The sequence below is a fragment of the Lactuca serriola genome, chromosome 5, assembly GCF_051521515.1.
Source record: "Lactuca serriola cultivar US96UC23 chromosome 5, Lser_US96UC23_V15, whole genome shotgun sequence".
NCBI lineage: Eukaryota > Viridiplantae > Streptophyta > Magnoliopsida > Asterales > Asteraceae > Lactuca > Lactuca serriola.
Window position 1 is genome coordinate 265,083,255 of NC_136412.1, and position 18,998 is coordinate 265,102,252.

At 38.2% G+C, this 18,998-nt stretch overlaps 2 protein-coding genes across 2 annotated transcripts; one reads left to right on the forward strand and one right to left on the reverse strand.

Moving 5' to 3' along the window:
• The first annotated feature begins 12,382 nt into the window (after nucleotides 1–12,382).
• LOC145054205 (putative glutathione S-transferase) lies at nucleotides 12,383–13,899 on the forward strand. The gene is made up of 2 exons (XM_079002348.1): nucleotides 12,383–12,851; nucleotides 13,400–13,899. Exons 1-2 carry the CDS (start codon nucleotides 12,528–12,530, stop codon nucleotides 13,748–13,750), a joined length of 675 nt encoding a protein of 224 aa, XP_078858474.1. The 5' UTR covers nucleotides 12,383–12,527; the 3' UTR covers nucleotides 13,751–13,899.
• Nucleotides 13,900–14,460: 561 nt separating this feature from the next.
• Nucleotides 14,461–16,821, reverse strand: LOC145054206 (ras-related protein RABB1c-like). Its single transcript, XM_079002349.1, has 6 exons — nucleotides 16,629–16,821; nucleotides 15,571–15,710; nucleotides 15,403–15,485; nucleotides 15,110–15,314; nucleotides 14,890–14,958; nucleotides 14,461–14,802 (listed from the first exon to the last, which is right to left on the reverse strand). Exons 1-6 carry the CDS (start codon nucleotides 16,672–16,674, stop codon nucleotides 14,710–14,712), a joined length of 636 nt encoding a protein of 211 aa, XP_078858475.1. The 5' UTR covers nucleotides 16,675–16,821; the 3' UTR covers nucleotides 14,461–14,709.
• Between the last annotated feature and the right edge of the window lie 2,177 nt (nucleotides 16,822–18,998).

Consider the following 18,998-nt stretch of genomic DNA (forward strand, 5'->3'; position numbering starts at 1 on the left):
GCCAGACTGAGAACTGTTCTAATAGTGGTAGGTTTGACTACGGGAATGAATGTTTCACTACAATTAACACCAACCTCCTGAGACTTATCATTAACAACTAGTTGTGCCTTATACCTTTCAAGAGAACCATCTGATTTGACCTTGTGTCGATAAATCTAGTGACAACCAATGATATTAGCATTATGTGGGCAAGGTACTAAATCCCATGTCTTTTGGTGAAGTAAAGCATTAAACTCAGTTTTCATAGAACAATTCCAATTACGGTCAAGGAGAGCGGACTTAGGACTGGTAGGAAAAGGAGAAATAGATTATTAGAAGATATCATTTCCATTATTGTATTTATCTTATCTTTGGTTTTGATCTTTCCCTTATTTATAGGGATCTCATCTCCATATGTATTGTGTGTGTGTGTATATATATATATATATATATATATATATATATATATATATATATATATATATATATATTCACGTTATGATGAATGAGAAGGTAGAAAAGATTACAGTCAATATTCACTTTATTATATGGTATCAGAACCCTAATTCTCTCTTCTTCCCCACAAATCTTCTTCTTCTGCCGACATTTTTTTTTTCTGCCCTTACCTTCTCATACGATGATAGGTGAATCTTCCAACCCACCTAGAACACCTTTTCATCCTGCTTTTAGTGTTAACAACATCAAGAACTTGATCCCCATTCTTCTTGATCGAACTGATGGTCATTATGCCTCATGGATGGAACTCTTTAACATCCATGCATGTGCTTATGATGTGCTTGACCACATTAAACCCGATTCTCCGCGTCCTACCGATATCATTGCATATATCTAGTTTGGTCTAGATGTAATTGTGAAACAGTGGATCTACGCAACAATCTCCACAGATCTTATACAAACTTTCATGAAACCCGGTGCTACCGCTCAAGAACTTTGGAATCGAATTGAATAGATCTTTCAAAATAATAAAGCAACTCGAGCAGTCTACTTGGAGGAGCAGTTCAACACTACTCGTCTCGATTCCTTCTCAAATATTAATGATTACTGCTCTCGTCTCAAAAACTTGGCTGATCAACTCGCAGACGTGGGCAACCCTATTAATGAAAATAAGATGGTTCTTCAAATGATTTCCGGTTTAACAAAAGGTGATTATGACACCATTTCTACCCTCATTCAACAAACTGATCTGTTACCAAGCTTTAATAAGGCTTGTTTTCAGCTTTTTTTGGAAGAAACGCGTAGGAATAAGCAAGCCTCTCACACCCCACAAGCATTGGTCACTCAAAAATCTACCGCTCCTGTCTCCGACAATATCTCTCAAACCTCTGAAAATCATAGCAACAACAACACTTCTCGTAGTGGCGGCAGAGGTGGCTACCGAGGAGGTTACCGGGGCAGTTGTGGTGGTCAACGAGGAAGAGGACGGGGACGTGGACGCTTTAACAATTATGGGTCTGCTCCTAATACGTGGCAAAATCCATGGCAGTACCCATCTCTTTGGACTATACCACCTTGTCCATATCCAACAATAGCCCAATGTTCTCAAATGGGTCTTCTCGGCCCAACTCCACGTCCACAGGCCCGACAGCAACAAACCAATGGTTCACATGCCTATTACTCTACTGATCATACTACTCCTATGACTCCAACACAACTTGAAGTTGCGTTTAACACCATGTAGTTCCGTCCTCTAGAAAATTCATGGTATATGGATACCGGGTCTACTTCCCACCTCACAAATGACTCAGGTAACTTTTCTCATAAGTTTTCCTCAACAAACCCACATCCAATTATTGTTGGTAATGGCACATATATTCCTAGTCTTGGTCAAGGTTCCACTACTTTATCTTTTCCAAACCAATCCTACTCTCTTCAAAACGTTTATCATGTTCCACAAATTATCAAAAACTTAGTTTCCGTACGAAAATTATGTCATCATAATCTTGTCTCTGTCGAATTTGACTCATTCGGTTTTTTCTGTGAAGGATCTTATCACAAAGAAGGTCTTAACGAGGCACAACAGTATCGGTGATCTATATCCCTTCACTTCCTCAACCACGAAACCAACTTCCTCTGTTGCTCTTTCGGCTGTCTCTCCTTCAACTTGACATAATCGTCTTGGTCATCTGGGGAATTATGTTTTTCATTTGCTTAAGCCTAGTATTTTAAAATTTAGTTCTATATTTAATCATTCTTGTAATGCGTGTTCTTTAGGAAAACATTGTCGTCTACCTTTTTCTTCATCTCAAGGTATTACATTTGCTCCTTTTGATATTATACACGCTGATTTATGGACCTCCCCATTGAATCTAAACTTGGTCACAAATATTACCTTGTCTTACTTGATGATTTTTCTCATTTTATTTGGACCTACCCACTACAAACAAAATCCCAAGTTTTCAATACCTATCTCCACTTTCAAACATATATTCAAACACAATTCCATCGTAACATTAAAAACCTACAGTGTGATAACGGAAAAGAATTTTATAATTCTATGTGTCATCAACTTTTCACTTGTCCATACACATCACCTCAAAACGGAAAAGCTGAAAGGATTATACACACCATCAACAATATGATCCGTACTAACCTTCTTCATGCCTCTCTTCCACCTCATTTTTGGCATCATGATCTCTCTTTTACTACATACCTTCTCAACATTCTACCATCCAATGCTATTCGAAACAAAACTCCCACTGAAATTCTCTACCTAAGAAAACCCACTTACTCTCATCTAAGAACCTTCGGATGTCTTTGTTATCCGAACATATATTTCACCACTCCTCACAAATTAGTTCTGCGATCCATACCCTCTATCTTTCTTGGTTACCCACCTAACCACCGTGGTTACCTGTGTCACATTATCTCCACCAACCAACCTATTATTTCTCTTCATGTTACTTTTGATGAACAACAATTCCCTCACCAAAATCGTCATACCTACCCTCCTACTTCCTATGAATTCCTTGATGATATACCCCCTCTCCTTACTTTTCTCATCATACCCAAGCCTCCACCATTGACACATCTAATCCTTCACTTCCTCCACATTCCGATAACCATACTACCACCGATAGCACCACCCAAGATCCATCATCGATCTCTCCCACTCCTACCGCTCGTGACAATCCTCATACTATTCCTCCTACACCTACCCCTCCTTCTCAACCACCTAATCAACCTTACATACACATCTATGAGCGGTATACACAAACCTAATCCTAAGTATGCTCTTCATTCTACTTCTCTCTCTCTCCCATTCCGTCTAATCCTAAATCTACTCTTCTTGATCAAAACTGGAATAATGCTATGACTAATGAATTTAATGCTTTGCTTAAGCAAAACACGTGGGATTTGGTTCCTCGTCCACGGGATACTAACATCATTGGTTGTGATTGGATTTTTCGTCACAAATTTAATTATGATGGGTCTCTTGAGAGATATAAGGCTCATCTTGTAGTCAATGGGAAATCACAGGCAGTGGGTGTTGATTGTGATGAAACTTTCAGTTCTGTTGTCAACCCAGCCACCATAAGGACAGTTCTTAGCATTGCATTGAGTCATTAGTGGCCAATTCATCAACTTGATGTTAAAAACGCGTTTCTTCATGGCAATCTCAAAGAAACGGTTTATATACACCAACCACCCGACTTTGTGAATCCATCTTTTCCTGGTTATGTGTGCAAGTTACGTAAATCCTTGTATGGCTTAAAACAGGTACCAAGGGCTTGGTACCTACGCTTTTCGCACTATCTTCTCAACATCGTTTCGTATACAGCAAGAGTAATAATTCTCTTTTTATTCTCAAGCGAAATAATGAGTGTGCATATCTGCTGGTTTATGTTGATGATATCGTACTCACATCTTCGTCCTTGAAACTCAAAGCCGAAATCATCACCTCTCTAAAATCTCAATTCGACATGACTGACCTTGGCAAACTCACATGCTTCCTGGGTATCTCGGTTACTTACTCTAAGGGCCGTATGTTTCTCTCTCAACAGAATTCCACAAGTGAAATCCTCAAACGCGCTAAAATGGATAATTGCAAATCGGTTGCATCACCCGTTGATACAAATTCTAAACTCAGTGCTTCTGCTGGAAATCCTATTGTCGATTCTACCCTTTATCGCCAATTAACTGGGGCTCTCCAATATTTGACCTTCACTCGGTCTGACATAGCATACGCAGTCCAACAAATTTGTTTGTTCATGCATGCACCCAGGGAGCCACATATTCATGCTTTAAAAAGGATCATTCGGTACTTAAAATGCACTATGCATCTTGGTTTACATCTATACCCTTCTACATCCTCTCAACTCATTTCTTACACCGATACTGATTGGGGTGGCTGTCCCAATACACGAAGTTCAACTTTTGGTTACTGTGTATTTTTTGTTGATAATTTGATCTCATGTTCTGCCAAGCGACAACCTACTCTTTCTCGATCCAGTGCCGAAGCTGAATACCGGGGTGTTGCTAACGTGGTTGCCGAATGTTGTTGTTTTGGAAATCTACTTCTTGAGCTTCATATACTGCTCAAAACTGCTACTTTGGTCTATTGTGATAATGTTTTTGCGGTTTACCTTTCCGGCAATCCTGTTCAACATCAACGCACGAAGCATATTGAAACGTACATACATTTTTTTCGCGATAAGGTCGCTCTTGGAAATATTCAGGTTCTTCATATTCCTTCCACTTACCAATATGCGAATATCTTCACAAAAGGTTATGTGACAACCCAAAAGTTCCCGTTAGTTTTAACGTCGAAATTAATTACGTCAAAAAATTAGCCAAATTTATCCCAAAAATATTTTTGACCGGAATTAAACCCATTGGAATATTTTATATAATATTCGTCAAGCAAAAATAAACTCGTAAATTATCTTTCCATTTTATTGGAAAAAGTTTATTTTTAATTACTACCATTTAATCGGGTGCGACCAAAAGCCCCGTTTAACGACAGTATCGGGTAGATTTCCACTGAGCCCCAACTCAAACCCCTATATAAGGGTGAGTGGACTCCATAGAAACCTTTCCACTCTCTCTCTACAACTTGTTTTCGAGCCAAAAACGTCCATTTCGAGCCCCAAACTAGTAAGTAATCTATCCTAACTTGTTGTATAGCTTAGTTATCATGCAAATTCGTGTTTAAGACATCAAATAGGGGCAAGATTATGTGTTTACGGCCCAAGAACACTCTTGGACCGTGAACACCCTTAAGTGTGGTTTTTAAGCCCCAAAACCCCTCTAAACTACCCCTAGGGCTTAGATATGACTTGTGGACTTACACCTTCGAGCTTAGAACACTAAAACCTTGCATTTTGGAGAGTAAACATGAGTTTACGACCCAAGAACACTCTTGGACCGTAAACCCCTCTTCATAGGCCGTGAACATCTTTTAAGGTGTTAAAAATGCCCTTAAACACCTCCTATGGCCTTGGAAAATGTCTAGAAGCAACCCCATTTAAGTAAAGGCATTAAACATCAATTAAAGCAAGGAAATAGGAGTTTACGGCCGTAAACCCCCATAAAATTGGTTCATGGGCTGTAAACTCCCAAAAAGTGCCCAAATGATGCCCTGACTTCTTCATTTGACTTGGAAAAATGCATAGAACTTTATTCTCTACCATTTAAGACCTTAAGACACCAAAGGAATGTGCATATAGGAGCTTACGGCCGTAAACTCCTTGTTTAGGGCCGTAAACTCCTCAAATGGTCCATTTTGAAGCCTTAAACCCTTCCTAAGCCCTAGAATTGAACCTAGCCTAATTCCACAAGTGTTATAAGACCTTAATGCATCAAAGAACACACCATCCATGAGTTTACAGCCGTAAACTCATGGGGATAAGGTCTTAGGGCCGTAAACTCTATAAAGAGTTTACTCTTGAAGAGTAAACTCCCTATCTAGGCCATACATACCCTTAGATGTTACCCGGGACACCCCTAGCACTTAATCAAAGTGTTTTCCGCACTTTAGGATGCGTATACATGTTTAATTAGTATTATATTTACTAATTGTATGTAAACATATATCATCATATGTTAATAGGTCACTAAGCGTGTTCAAATCTTTACTTGACACCGAGCACCCAACCGACACCTTCGTTCGATCCACTTACAACAGGTGAGTTCATACCCCTGAATTAACCTTTTAAATATTTTTACATGCTTTTATGGGGGGGAATACAAGTTAAAACATGCCAGTTATCATATCAACCACTTGTGATTGATAACTCGCATGCACAAAAATTTATTACACTGTCAACTGATTTACCAAGTATGATATTGTAAATGGTTTTCCAAAACGTCTCTAATTGTTCAAAGCTTTTCTCAAATTGTCTCTCGCGCTGTATGTTTTATTTCAAATTCAGTTACAGCAGCATTTTAAACAAAGGTTTTCTTTACTTATATTGTTTTATCAAAGTTATAATCAAAACTTGTTTATGAAAGATTTTCAAGGGTTTCTAAAGGTTTTCAAACTTATTTTACAAAAGAATACCAAGTCATGATTTTCTTAAGTATAAAGGTTTTCCAAAGTTTTCATCAAAGTTTTCTTCCATGTTTTTATACTCCTACTTTGTTAGATACTACTGCTTCGTTATACTTCTACTTAGTTAATGCTCCTACTTAGTTAAATGCTACTACTTTGTTAACGCTTCTACTTCGTGATACGCTTCTACTTTGTTAACGCTCCTACTTCGTGAAACGCTCTTACTTATTAACGCTTCTACTTTGTTATCGCTCATACTTCGTGAAACGCTCCTACTTATTAACGCTTCTACTTTGTTAACGCTTCTACTTCGTTAAATGTTTCTACTTAGTTAAATGTATGCCTGTGCTTGTATAGTTATATAAATAATGTTTAAAGGACTTAGGAAGGCTAGTTCTCCCTATTTCCTTTTCCTTGTTTGGATGTGGTCTGGTGGGATCGGATATCCGTCCGAAGGTTGTTTAATTATTTATTATATATCATATATACATGTATAGACATGAAGGTTTACATCGGTCAGTTTATTTATGAGTCTCTATCATTAGCCCAGTATTTACATCAGAACTCACTACACGAGATGCATCTTCAGGACACGGCCTTCTCCGTTGTCAAGTTGGTAACCAGAGTCTCCTGTAGGGAGAGCGGGCATTGTGTGTATAGATCTATACGGGATTGACACCCCCACACCCTGACTGCTAGCTATAGTCCACGACCTACCAAGCTAAGGGGTGACAAATGTCACATTCTTTCCGACGCTTGCAGGGCGTCAAGTTCTCTAGTGTCTATCAATATGGTTATGAGTATCTTGGGGTTAACTTATAATTCATGGCCTTAAGGTAACGGGAATTAACACTGTATTTCTGAAACAACACTCTTAAGATCACTCTTTGTTTTAGACCTTGCTAGACGTATCATTCATTTGATACTGTCTGGGGTCTGTGCTCACTGTTTTAGACCTTGCTAGACGTATCATTCATTTGATACTGTCTGGGGTCTATGTTCACTGTTTTTAGACCTTGCTAGACGTATCATTCATCTGATACTATCTGGGGTCTGTGTTCACTGTTTTAGACCTTGCTAGCTGTATCTTTCATTTGATACCATCTGGGGTTTGTGTCTCCTTTTGTTAGACTGAGCCAGGCGTGTCGTTCACTCGATACTCTCCTGGAGTCTATGATTTCTTTTGCCTTAGTCAGCAGTATTTCCTGCTGAGGCATATGTTATTTTCCCCTATGTTTTCACTTGTGATATCCTTCTACTTCCTTTAAAATCAAATACCGTATTTTGGTAATGATAATATTTTAGGGAAAATTTTCTTTAAAACATAACACTGTCGGGTCTTGGTAGAAGACTGCTTTTATTTAGAAAATATAGGATTTTCTGGAAAGGACTCTAATACACCGTTGATTCTAACTACTACTTTTTATAAAGTTATTTGAATAAAATGACACTAAATACTTATGAACTCACCAGCGTTTATAAAAATGCTGATACTCGCTTTCAAATAACTTGTATTCTCAGGTCAGCAATAGACAGGTACATCCCAGGAGCTTTTGGTGAAGACAGTTTAGTACCAAGCTGCACCTATATTATTACTTGTATTACTTTGATGTTTCTATGCAATGTAAACTATGTAAAACTATTACTATTAATGCAATGGTTGCTGTACTTTGATTACTATACTGCATATGTTGTGATACTTGACATGATGTCATCCACCCCAGAACGTTTCCGCCGTTCCGGTTTTGGGGTGTGATAGATTGGTATCAGAGCATTGTTTATAGTGAGCTAAGTATATCAACTCATAAAAGATATATAGCCTATAAATGCATAGGGATAAAACACTTTGACCAAGAATTATATTTTAAAATATAACCATATTTTACCAAAGTATAAGAACATCCATAATCTAAACACTCGAACACAAGTATCACAAGAAGAACAAGAATAAAAGTCTTTGGATGTTGAGCATTGTTGTCAAACCTGGGCAGTTATGTAATCGTAAGCTGGAATAAATGTAACCTGATCAACTACATTTATTCGAGATGCGATGAACGTGTGCTTGGGAGTGATAGTGGTGTTGCAACGAGTCTGAAACTTACCAACTAGGAATGCTAGAGCCAAACATAAAGTTTAAAATGCTATGGGAGTATTTTGGAATACTAAAAGACTCACATTAATCCCATAATCATATTCAGAAGATAAGAAACAAACAAGAAATTAAAATACCATAGGGGTATTTTAGGAACCATAGATAACCTTGTGTGAAGAACTAAAATGATCCTTATTGATATACCTACAATTACAGAGGGTATACTCCCAAGGTTATATATAATAAGGATCACATAGGCTAAGAATGTGTGGTTTCGCTCTACTTCCTTTTCCTCGTTGGGATGTGGATATAGAGTAGTATCACATATTCGAAGGCCTATCAGATCTAAGCTATATATGATTTGTATACCCTATGTAATCGTAGCAGGACTCGATATGGATCACCCACTGAAATGTTAATAATCTCTTAGGATTCTTTAGACATTTCCATTCTCGCACGAACCCTGTAGAAAACCCTATCCACTTCAGTGCTTGATAGAAGAGTTGATTCAGACCCAGAAGAGGTTCATTGAGAAGATTTCCAGTTCGGAAATAAATGAACTAGGACGAGACTATTGAGACCACTAGGTGCCTATATCTTTTTAGGGACATGGTGGGAAATCCGCCTAAACTTCCGAGATTTCCAGTCTTCCATCATGAAGTGATGACACCCAGAGTCGGATTCGGAAGTAAGGCGGAGTAGAAATTCAATATGTCTATGAGAGAAGAGAACCCTAGGTAACTACCCGAAGGAAACCAACGCCGGTCCCAGTCAAAGATACGAGGTAGACAGAGGGAGCCAGTACATGGAACCCAAGAAGTGTCTTTTCCTTGTGTTCGTCACGCTAATGCACCCATAAAATAATACAATTGAGTGAGTTAGTGATTACACTACTCACACTATGTGTTAGGTAAATCGCCTTTTTCCCGTTGCAAGTAATACGATTAGAGCGGATCCCCACACCTCTATTGAGGATGTTTAGCCATAAGTCTTCATGAGCCTTTCTTCCCGCGGTCTTCGTTCCGAACTGTTCTCAAATCTTTCCAAGCCGAAGAGTGAAACCTTTCCCAGTATAAAGGTAACTTAGTAGGAACGACTCCCATCTTATGGCTCTTCTGATACTCATACTCATACCTTGAATACCTAGATTACATCATAGGGATGTAGGTCGACACTCAGACAACCAATATCCAAAGCACGGGAAAATTTTATGCCTAATATAGTAAGGACAGATACGTCCAGGGTTAACCATCGTCTCTCACCAGCTGTGTTCCTTTCCGTGTAGGAAAACTATGCCTCCGAAGAAGCGTAACCCATCCGCTGGCAAGAAACCGACTCTCCTACTCGATGAAGCTACGTTCCAAGCTGCAGTCTCGGCAGCCGTAGTAGCTGTCATGGCTCAACTGAATGTTAACAACGCCAATGTTAGCAAGAGCCCTATCAGAAATTCCGATCCTAGTAATGGACAGCAACAACCAACACCTGCCTACCCAGCCACCTAAGAACCTCAGCCAAATCCACTGAAGAGAAATCTCAAGAACGAGGAATGAAGTACCTCGGCTCAAGGACCTTCCGAAGGGCAACGAGCTGAGACAGTCAATACCCCTGCCAGCCCTTCCATTCCGACTTCAAGGAGACCATACCTAGGAAGCCTTCCCCACTGCAGCAAGTGTAGCTACCACCATCATGGTGTATGTCGGGAACTCTATTGTGCTAGGTGCAATATGAAGGGGCATACCGCTCGCGTCTGCAGAACCCCGGTTGAGTTTATTACATCAACCACCAATGTGGCGACCAATACAGTTTGCCGTTTATGTGGTGAGGTTGGACACTTCAAGAAGGACTGTCCAACGGAAAGAAAAGACAAGGACATAGGAGGAGTGTAACTCTAATGCTTGGAGAGAAGCATCAAGGAACCCAGTAGATTTTTGGTACGTCTCTCAATCTCAGATAACTAACCGAAAACATTAAAAGGCTAATTCTAAATGTAATTACTCTCCCGTTAAGGCGAAAGTCGCAGCACTGTTATAAAATTTAAAATTTCATCAGGTAAAACTATAATGGCTAGATATATACGTTACGGCCATGTATAATTGAGATGAAGAGACCTAGAGTGAGTGAATGCCGCCTCATTTCCTGTTCCTTGTTTGGTTGTGGATTTAGGGCGGAGTCGCTCAGTCAACAGTCCTCCCCACCTTAATTTTAAGTGAGTGAGTCCTGAAATAATATTATTGCTGACATAAAAACCTAGATACGAATTCATTCTGAAAGAATGTTATTGCTGACATTAATGACGAATTTAATTAATTTCCATAAAGAGAAAATTATAATTATGGATATCATTTAATATCAATATAATTATGGAAACCATTTAATATCTATCATTATTTAATTAAATAATAATATAATTTTACTAAATTCCTATTGGTGCATTGTAGCACACAATAAATGTAAAAAACACTTTAACATATATATATATATATATATATATATATATATATATATATATATATATATATATATATGAATGAGAGGGTAGAAAATATTACAGTCAATATTCACTTTATTATATAGATTAATAGGATAAATCATATTTAGGATTGGGTTTAGTAATACCATTATGGGAGCGGGTGTGGATAATACTTCGTGGGGCTGTCGGCAATAAGGGATTTGTAGGAGCGATCGGAGAGTGGATCGGAAAAACAGTTGTGGAGTTAGTTGGTGGGGGTGACGAATTGGATGAACCAACATGAGGGCTAGTTGAAACTCAAACATGGTTGTTTGGGATAGAACTTTTTGACTAAGTAACAGGAGATGAAGTGGGGCTCGATTATGAAGGTGGAGTGATATTATTTGACATGTGATAAAGAATATTTAGAAAAGGGGAGAGTGGTGGATTATCGAGAAAGTCATAAGAGAAGGAGGGATATGAGAAACGATTTTGGTAAGGAAATGTATTCTTATCAAAAGTAACATGACGGGATATGATTGGTTTGTCAGTTGAAAGAGTGTGGCATAGATAACCACGGTGATTGTTCGGGTAACCAAGAAAGATGGAAGGAATGGATCTAGGAGTGAGATTATTTTGAGTGGTGGTGGAGATATTCTGTAACATAGACACTCAAAGGTGCGTAGGTGAGTGTAGGTGGGTTTGCATAGGTATAGAATTCTGGTTGGTGTTTTGTTTTAAATGGCAATGGAAAGTAATATACTAATAATATATGTGGCTGATGATAGAGCGTAATGCCAAAAAGATGGGGGTAGAGATGCTTGGAGAAGGCTAGTACTAATCATATTGTTAAAGTGCAAATTATTCCTTCAACTTTGCCATTTTGTGGTGAAGTATCCATGTAAAATGAAATGTAGTACCGCTTTTAAGGAAAAATTGTTGGAGCGGGGAGTTATTAAACTCTCTACCGTTATCACATTGTAAGGTTTTGATGTTGCGATTAAATTGGGTTTGGATTTGTGTATGAAATTGTTGGTAGATACTTGAGATTTAGTTTGTAATGGGAATGTCCAGACGAAGTGTGAAAAATCATCAAGTAAATTTATACAATACAAGAAATCATTTGCCCGATCAACAGAGACGATATGTATGTGTAAATGGTCGATTGACCTACGCGTGTGAGAACAGATGACCGGAAAACGAGAACTGTAGATTAATAAAATAATAATGGTGGGTAATATGGAATAAACAAGAAGTATACTTGTAACCAACGATTACACTGTTGCTAACGTCCATATTAACTAATACAGTATAAACTAATTCACTTTTATACATTTTTAATCGCAAACCTGAGATATGTTTCACTCTTTCGAAGTGTAGCACCAATACATCTGCACACTTCCACATACCTACCCTAGGATTTTGTCTGGTCCGCCGCTACGCATATATTATACATAGACACGTAGTGAATACTGAATATTCCCAACAACCTAACAATGGCGAAACAAGAAGAAGAAGTGATTCTACTGAATCTATGGGCAAGCATGTATGGGATGAGGGTCAGGATCGCACTTGCTGAGAAGGGTGTTTCATACGAATACAGAGAAGAGGATTTGAGGAATAAGAGTCAGCTTCTCTTGGACATGAACCCGGTTCACACGAAGGTTCCGGTTCTTATCCACAACGGCAAACCGATCTGCGAGTCAAACATCATTGTTGAATATATCGATGAAGTCTGGAAAGATAAAGCTCCATTGCTTCCTTCTGATACTTACGACAAAGCTCGTGCCAGGTTTTGGGCTGACTTCATTGATAAGAAGGTAACTTTTGACCTTTCTTGGTTTTTTATCTTCTACTTACCAGGGTTTATAGTTGACGTTTTGATTCCCTCCTTCAAGACTATTGCAAACAATTTAATTTTGGTCCTCCTAAATCTTTTGAACGTGCGTTTTGATTTAATTTTCAACCCAGATCTACATATTTCATTATAAAACAATTTCAGAAATCCTATGGTGATTTCCAGTGATTGTAAGGTGTTAAAGGCAGATCAAGAACTTGTAATTGAAAAAATCACAAGATGGCCATTAATTACTCATGAAGAATGTTTTGGGTGTTTTCTTGTTTTGATATCATTTCTTAACCTAAACAACTCAAACCCCATTTGGTTTACTTTGGGTGTAACTTTGCATCTGGGATTCTTTCTTTCTTTCTTGAATCCATGACTACATATTCAAGAAATTCACTTCGTACCTGTTTTGATGCAACTTCCTATATATGAAACAAGTCAATGTTTGTTCGAATCTTGTATTCAAGGGAAATGGTCTTAGATTATCGAATCTTTTCTCTAACATCGTATAAGGAAATGTAGGTATTCCAAATTGGGAGGAAGTTGTACACAACAATAGGGGAAGAACATGAGGCAGCAAGGAAAGAGTTTATCGATTCCCTTAAACTGATTGAAGGAGAACTTGGAGAGAAGCCTTACTTTGGAGGTGAGAGTTTCGGATACGTTGATGTGTCTTTGATCCCATTTCATTCATGGTTTCATTCCTATGAAACATATGGGAAATTGAACATACAACAAGACTTCCCAAAATTGATTGCTTGGGGTAAAAGGTGCTTTGAGAACAAGGAGAGTGTGTCCAACAGTCTTCCTGATTCGCTAAAGGTCCTTGCTTTTGTTCAATTCTTGAGGAGAAGATTTGGACTCGATGAATAGAACTTTGAGGTATCAAAGCCAATATGGTTTTGTTCAGTTCAACACGTGTATCGGATCTGTATTGTTGCTATTTTCCCTTTTTTGTCATAAAAAAAACACTTGGATGTGTTTGTCACATATAAATAAAGAAAGTTGTGTTTTCAGATGCATTTCTTGATATGCTTACATTTTTTCAGTAAGTGTATTTTATGTATGGGATTGGTTACATATCTGTGAGATTTGAATCGATTAAAAAAGAGCGGATGTTGGGGATGATGCTGTTCTTGTCAAAAGCTTGGAACAATCAAGAAGTTTCTTCACATGTTTTTTATTTTTTTTAACTTGTAGTTATTTTATGCACAGCTACACCACCAATGGCTGCATCAAGAACGTTGTTCCAGTTTCGTTTGAATTGAATTTACATAAAGAAAAATAAGAAAAATGATACAGATATGAACACACATATGCACTGTAAGTAACTCTTATTTGGATATAAATATAGGACGAAGGGAGTATCTGATAATCAACCACAAATTGAGCTCTTATAATTAGAGATGACAAAACATGTATAAGAAATTAATAAGTAAAATGAGTAGAAATTGTGAATTTTTAATACATGCATCAACGTGTTTTCTTGTCTCAAAATAATCCTTGGTGCAAGTTAGTTGAATTAAATTAGACAAAAGTAACAGAATTATGTTATAAGCAGATATGCTATTTGCATACAGAACTTAAAAACCAAGCTCGTACATTTGACCTTTTTTTTAGACTGCATCAGCCCATGAACAAAATCTTTATTTAAATATAAAAACTAAAACAACTTACAAATATAGCAAGATTTCAACCTACTTTTCTTTCTTTTGTCTCACAGTAGTTTCCTTTTTGAAGGACGCAAAAGTCCCTGACAAGTGTGTGTGTGTGTGTGTGATGGAAGAATTACAGCATCTAATGAAGAGTTAGTTGATTTACTGATAATTTTTTTAACTGCAACAGCCACCAACTTGAGAAGCAGATCCATCTCTTCCTCCTGAAGGCCCCGGATTGCCACCACATCCAACTTTAATTCCAAAAGACTGCCAATATTCAATTAAAAAATAATACATACCTTAATTTAGCTTACAAATATAATTTGGAAATGATAAAAACAAAATTGGACTTGCCTCATTTGATACATCAAATATTCCATCTTGAATCTTCTTGTAGATTGTTCCAGCTGTGTTTATGAATGCCTACAACAAAACCCAATATTGATTGATAGCAAGAAAAAATTTCTAAAAGATGTTAGAATGTTCTAGAATACCCAAAAGGATTTTAGAATGCTGTGGAAGATTCTAGAACATCATGGAAGACTTTGTTTTTATCGTGTTTATGAATTATCACCTCCTCAACATTCTGAGCAGTTTTTGCAGACGCTTCCATGAACACGAGACCATGTTCTTTTGCAAACTGTTCTCCTTCTTCAGTGCTGACAGCTCTTCTGTGTGCAAGATCACACTTATTACCAATAAGCATAACAGTCATGTTCTCATTTGCATGCTGCCTTGCATCCTCCAACCAGCTAGCAAGGTGATTAAATGTTTCCCTCCTGCATGTTTCATACAATTAACAACATCTCAAAATAAATAAAAATAAAAAATGGAATTCATTTATAAAAAAAAGATATATTATATAACCTGGTGATGTCATAAACCAGAAGTGCACCAGCAGCGCCTCTGTAGTAAGACCTTGTTATAGATCTGAATGATTCTTGGCCAGCCTGATTAAGTAGAAAATAAGAAAAATGAGTGAATTCATTATAAAAGGAAAAGAAAAGAAAAGAAAAGGAACATTTATTTACAAACCGTGTCCCAAATTTGCAGTTTTACTGGTTTGTTATCGATTGTGATCATTCTGGCTCCAAATTCAACACCAATGGTTAAGTCATGGACTGGTTGAAAACGCTTGTCTGTGAACTGTAGAAGAAGGCATGACTTCCCCACCCCTACAGACATCAGTTGGATTATGTCACTAAACGACTAACTGATAGATGAAAAGCTAGCTTATAAAAAATAACGTTTGGTAAAACTAGTTTAAATATGTTAAATGACATAAAAAGGCATATAGAAGATTGTGTTACTTATAATTAATAAAAGGGTATAATTGAAACGTTAGTCTGAATAGTTTTTTTAAAATACTAGCTTACAAGCTACTATTTTATTTGCCAAACATGACAAACTAAAAAAAACTAGCTGTGTGACTTGACAAACATAACACAAATTACATTAATCGGACACATAAAGATGCAAAAAATTATTTTGGGAGCTTTTTTTTTGACATTGCTTGTAACGTTACGAGCTCAAAAGGCAGAGGTTTTTCATATTTTTGATATTATTTTATTCATTTTACTCTACAGATCGATACTATAAATAACCGTTGTGAAAAAGTTTTACTGAGGTTTGTTAAGCTTTTCCGTTTGTTGATGTGTGTAGGACGTGGCACTGTACATATCTAAACAAAAATCTAGTTTCTTTAAAGAGATAAAATTTCAGATTCCAGACATATGTATGGGATTAAGATTCCTGATGATAAAATTCCTTTAGAAAGAACTTGATCCTCGGCAAAAGTGGGTAACGGATTCAGAAAATTTGGATCTGAAAGAGATCGATGATTCAAGTCACAGTCTCTAAAATATTCTGTTACCTAAAAATTCCATTGAAATAAGCCAACTACTCTGACGTTGTTTCAATTGATCAGAAAAGTTTGAGGACATAATTTGAAAATTAAAAAAAGCCTGAATAATCTCATAAACAACCGGCATTCCTATTGTTTTGAGAATGCGATCGACACAGATTTGATAAAAAGAGGAAACAATGATAAATAATCAGAAAACAAAAGACGATTCAGAATTGAAGCAAATTACCTGTATCTCCAATGATGATGTACTTGAAGAGATAAGCGTAGGACATGATTATTCAGATCGCTCGGATTTTAAAAACTTATCAAATCAAAAGCGCCAAATAAATCGTGGAAACTTGGAGATTAATTATTTCGAGAGAATCAACAATCAATCAATCTAATTGAAGAAGACAACTTTTATTAGATTGCGTAATCCTGCATTACGAATTTACGATATTGAATTTCCGATTTGTGCTTCGCTGTCGCGGATGCAGAGACCACCGCCTTAAAATTTTGATAAATATCACTATATGCCAAGAAAAAAAAAGGAATTTGAAAATTTATTAGTACATCTAATTTTACGTGAGAGCGTTTTGGGATAATTGCATGAATAGTTAAAAAAATCGTTTTCTAGTAAAAAAAAATTAAAAAAATTCGGTGTTGTTAAAGAAATGACACAATAGCTTATTGATTTTCAATTTGGGATCGGGTGGGGTGACATTATCATTCCATTCCTTTGTGGATAGAATTCTTATATGGTTAGGTAGCAATGTTGCGTTCCATTCCTTTGTGGATAGAATTCTTATATGGTTAGGTAGCAATGTTGTTTTCGGGAGATAAACATATTTGGTCCATTATTGAAGTTCAACAAGACAACTTTTTGGGACCATTTCTTTTTGCTAATGTTGTAAAAAACGTTCGACGTTAGCTAGTCGGTGGACTGGGGTCAAGAGATTAATCGGCTAGGCGGAAATTTATCGGAAGATTAATCGGGGACCATTAATTGCTAATTTGTTGAATTTTAAAAAATTAAATATGACTAATGATGTGACCTGGCTTCAACCGGATTAGTGCTACTGAATCAGGTTTCTCATTTTCTTTGCAAGATCACAAGAAAGAGAGGCCGTCAGCCATTTCCTGGGAGGGTGCTCCCGGAAGAACGCTCCGACGGTCAAGTTAGAAAGTATCTAGGGTTTTGAGTGTCTTCTTTTAGAGAGAAGAGCTTACCTTGTGAGTCTGAGGGTGCATCCTTTTATACCTAGCGCTCTTGCCCAGTCCGTACTGGACAAGATCGCTTTTTGGGGAGACAAGATCAGAGGCGCTGATTGGAAGGCCGTGCGTCCTTAACCGTCAGGGCGCTCTCATTGGCTGTGGTGGTAATGGCCTGACCCCACTGTCTGTCCCTTGATTGTCTTTTTTGTCTTGAAGCTGGGAGCGTTCTTTGGCGGGCGCGAGCCCCTCGCCTGGGCATTCTGTCCCCAGGAGCGCTAGCGGGCGCTGAGCCTGCTAGGCTTAGCCTGACTGGAACGCTCGGCGCTTCGGCTAGGTGCGATTCTGTCGTGCCGCCTTAGGCACGTCATCAAGCCCCCCAGTCTGGTAGCCGTAGCGTTGCAGCGTTAGTTACAGCGTTCCGAGCTTAATTAGTTTACACGTGTTAGTTTTTCTTTACCCGTCGTTCCGCCCTTAATGGCGACGTGACTGCGCATGATGGCTGGCAGTTACGTCATCGTGTCAGACATTTTAAATGCCCCGCCCTTTCCGTTTCTTTATAAAGACGCTTGTAGGGCTTCTTTTTGCCTTCACTCTTTCTTCATCCTTCTTCGTCTTCCTTTCTCTGTGTTTTTCTCCTTTCTCCTCCTCTATGGCGAGTCTTCCTGGTATCCTTCCCTCCGCCACTGAATACCGCCAACTTGAAAAATCATATGGTTTATCTTCTGTGGAGGGTGTGGAGTTTCCTTCTACGAGTTCTAGTATCTCCTCCCCCCTCCCTTATGGAAAAATCGGGGTTTATTTGAAAACCCTAGACGCTGGCATCCGTTTCCTGTTGACAGACTTTCAGGAAGAAGTTCTCCAGAAGGATGGCTGCAGCTTGTAGATGTTGACCGCGAATGCTGTTAACAAAGTGGTAGCATTCGAGATGATTTGCAGGGCCAATGGCTATCTTCCCGACTATTTTGTGTTTAAGTACTTCTTCAGATTCTGCGTCACTGGAGATAAGTGTACCTTTTCAGTCTGGCGAGGAGGACATGCTCTAGTTCCCGAAGGACGAACCCCCAAGAACTGGCAGGACAAGTGGCTGTGGGTGAATCAGGAACTGGTTGAGAGTGGTCGGTATCGTGCAAATACCTTTGCTGATACTATCCCCAAGCTTTTCCCCCACAATCAAGGCGTTGCTAATTACCTAAAGAGTGTCCAAGTAACTCCTGAGGACTACTCTGAGGCCCTCCTCTCCGGTGTAGGGATGAGTCCCTCTTGGAGTCGCCGTGGCAAAATGGCGGTGTTCTTTTGCAATGTTGATGGTAAGTGCTCTGCTTGGCTTTCTCTTTTCCTCTTTTCATTCTCTTTCTTTTTTTTTTCTTTTTTTAGGTGACTGATACTTCACGTTCTGGCTTTC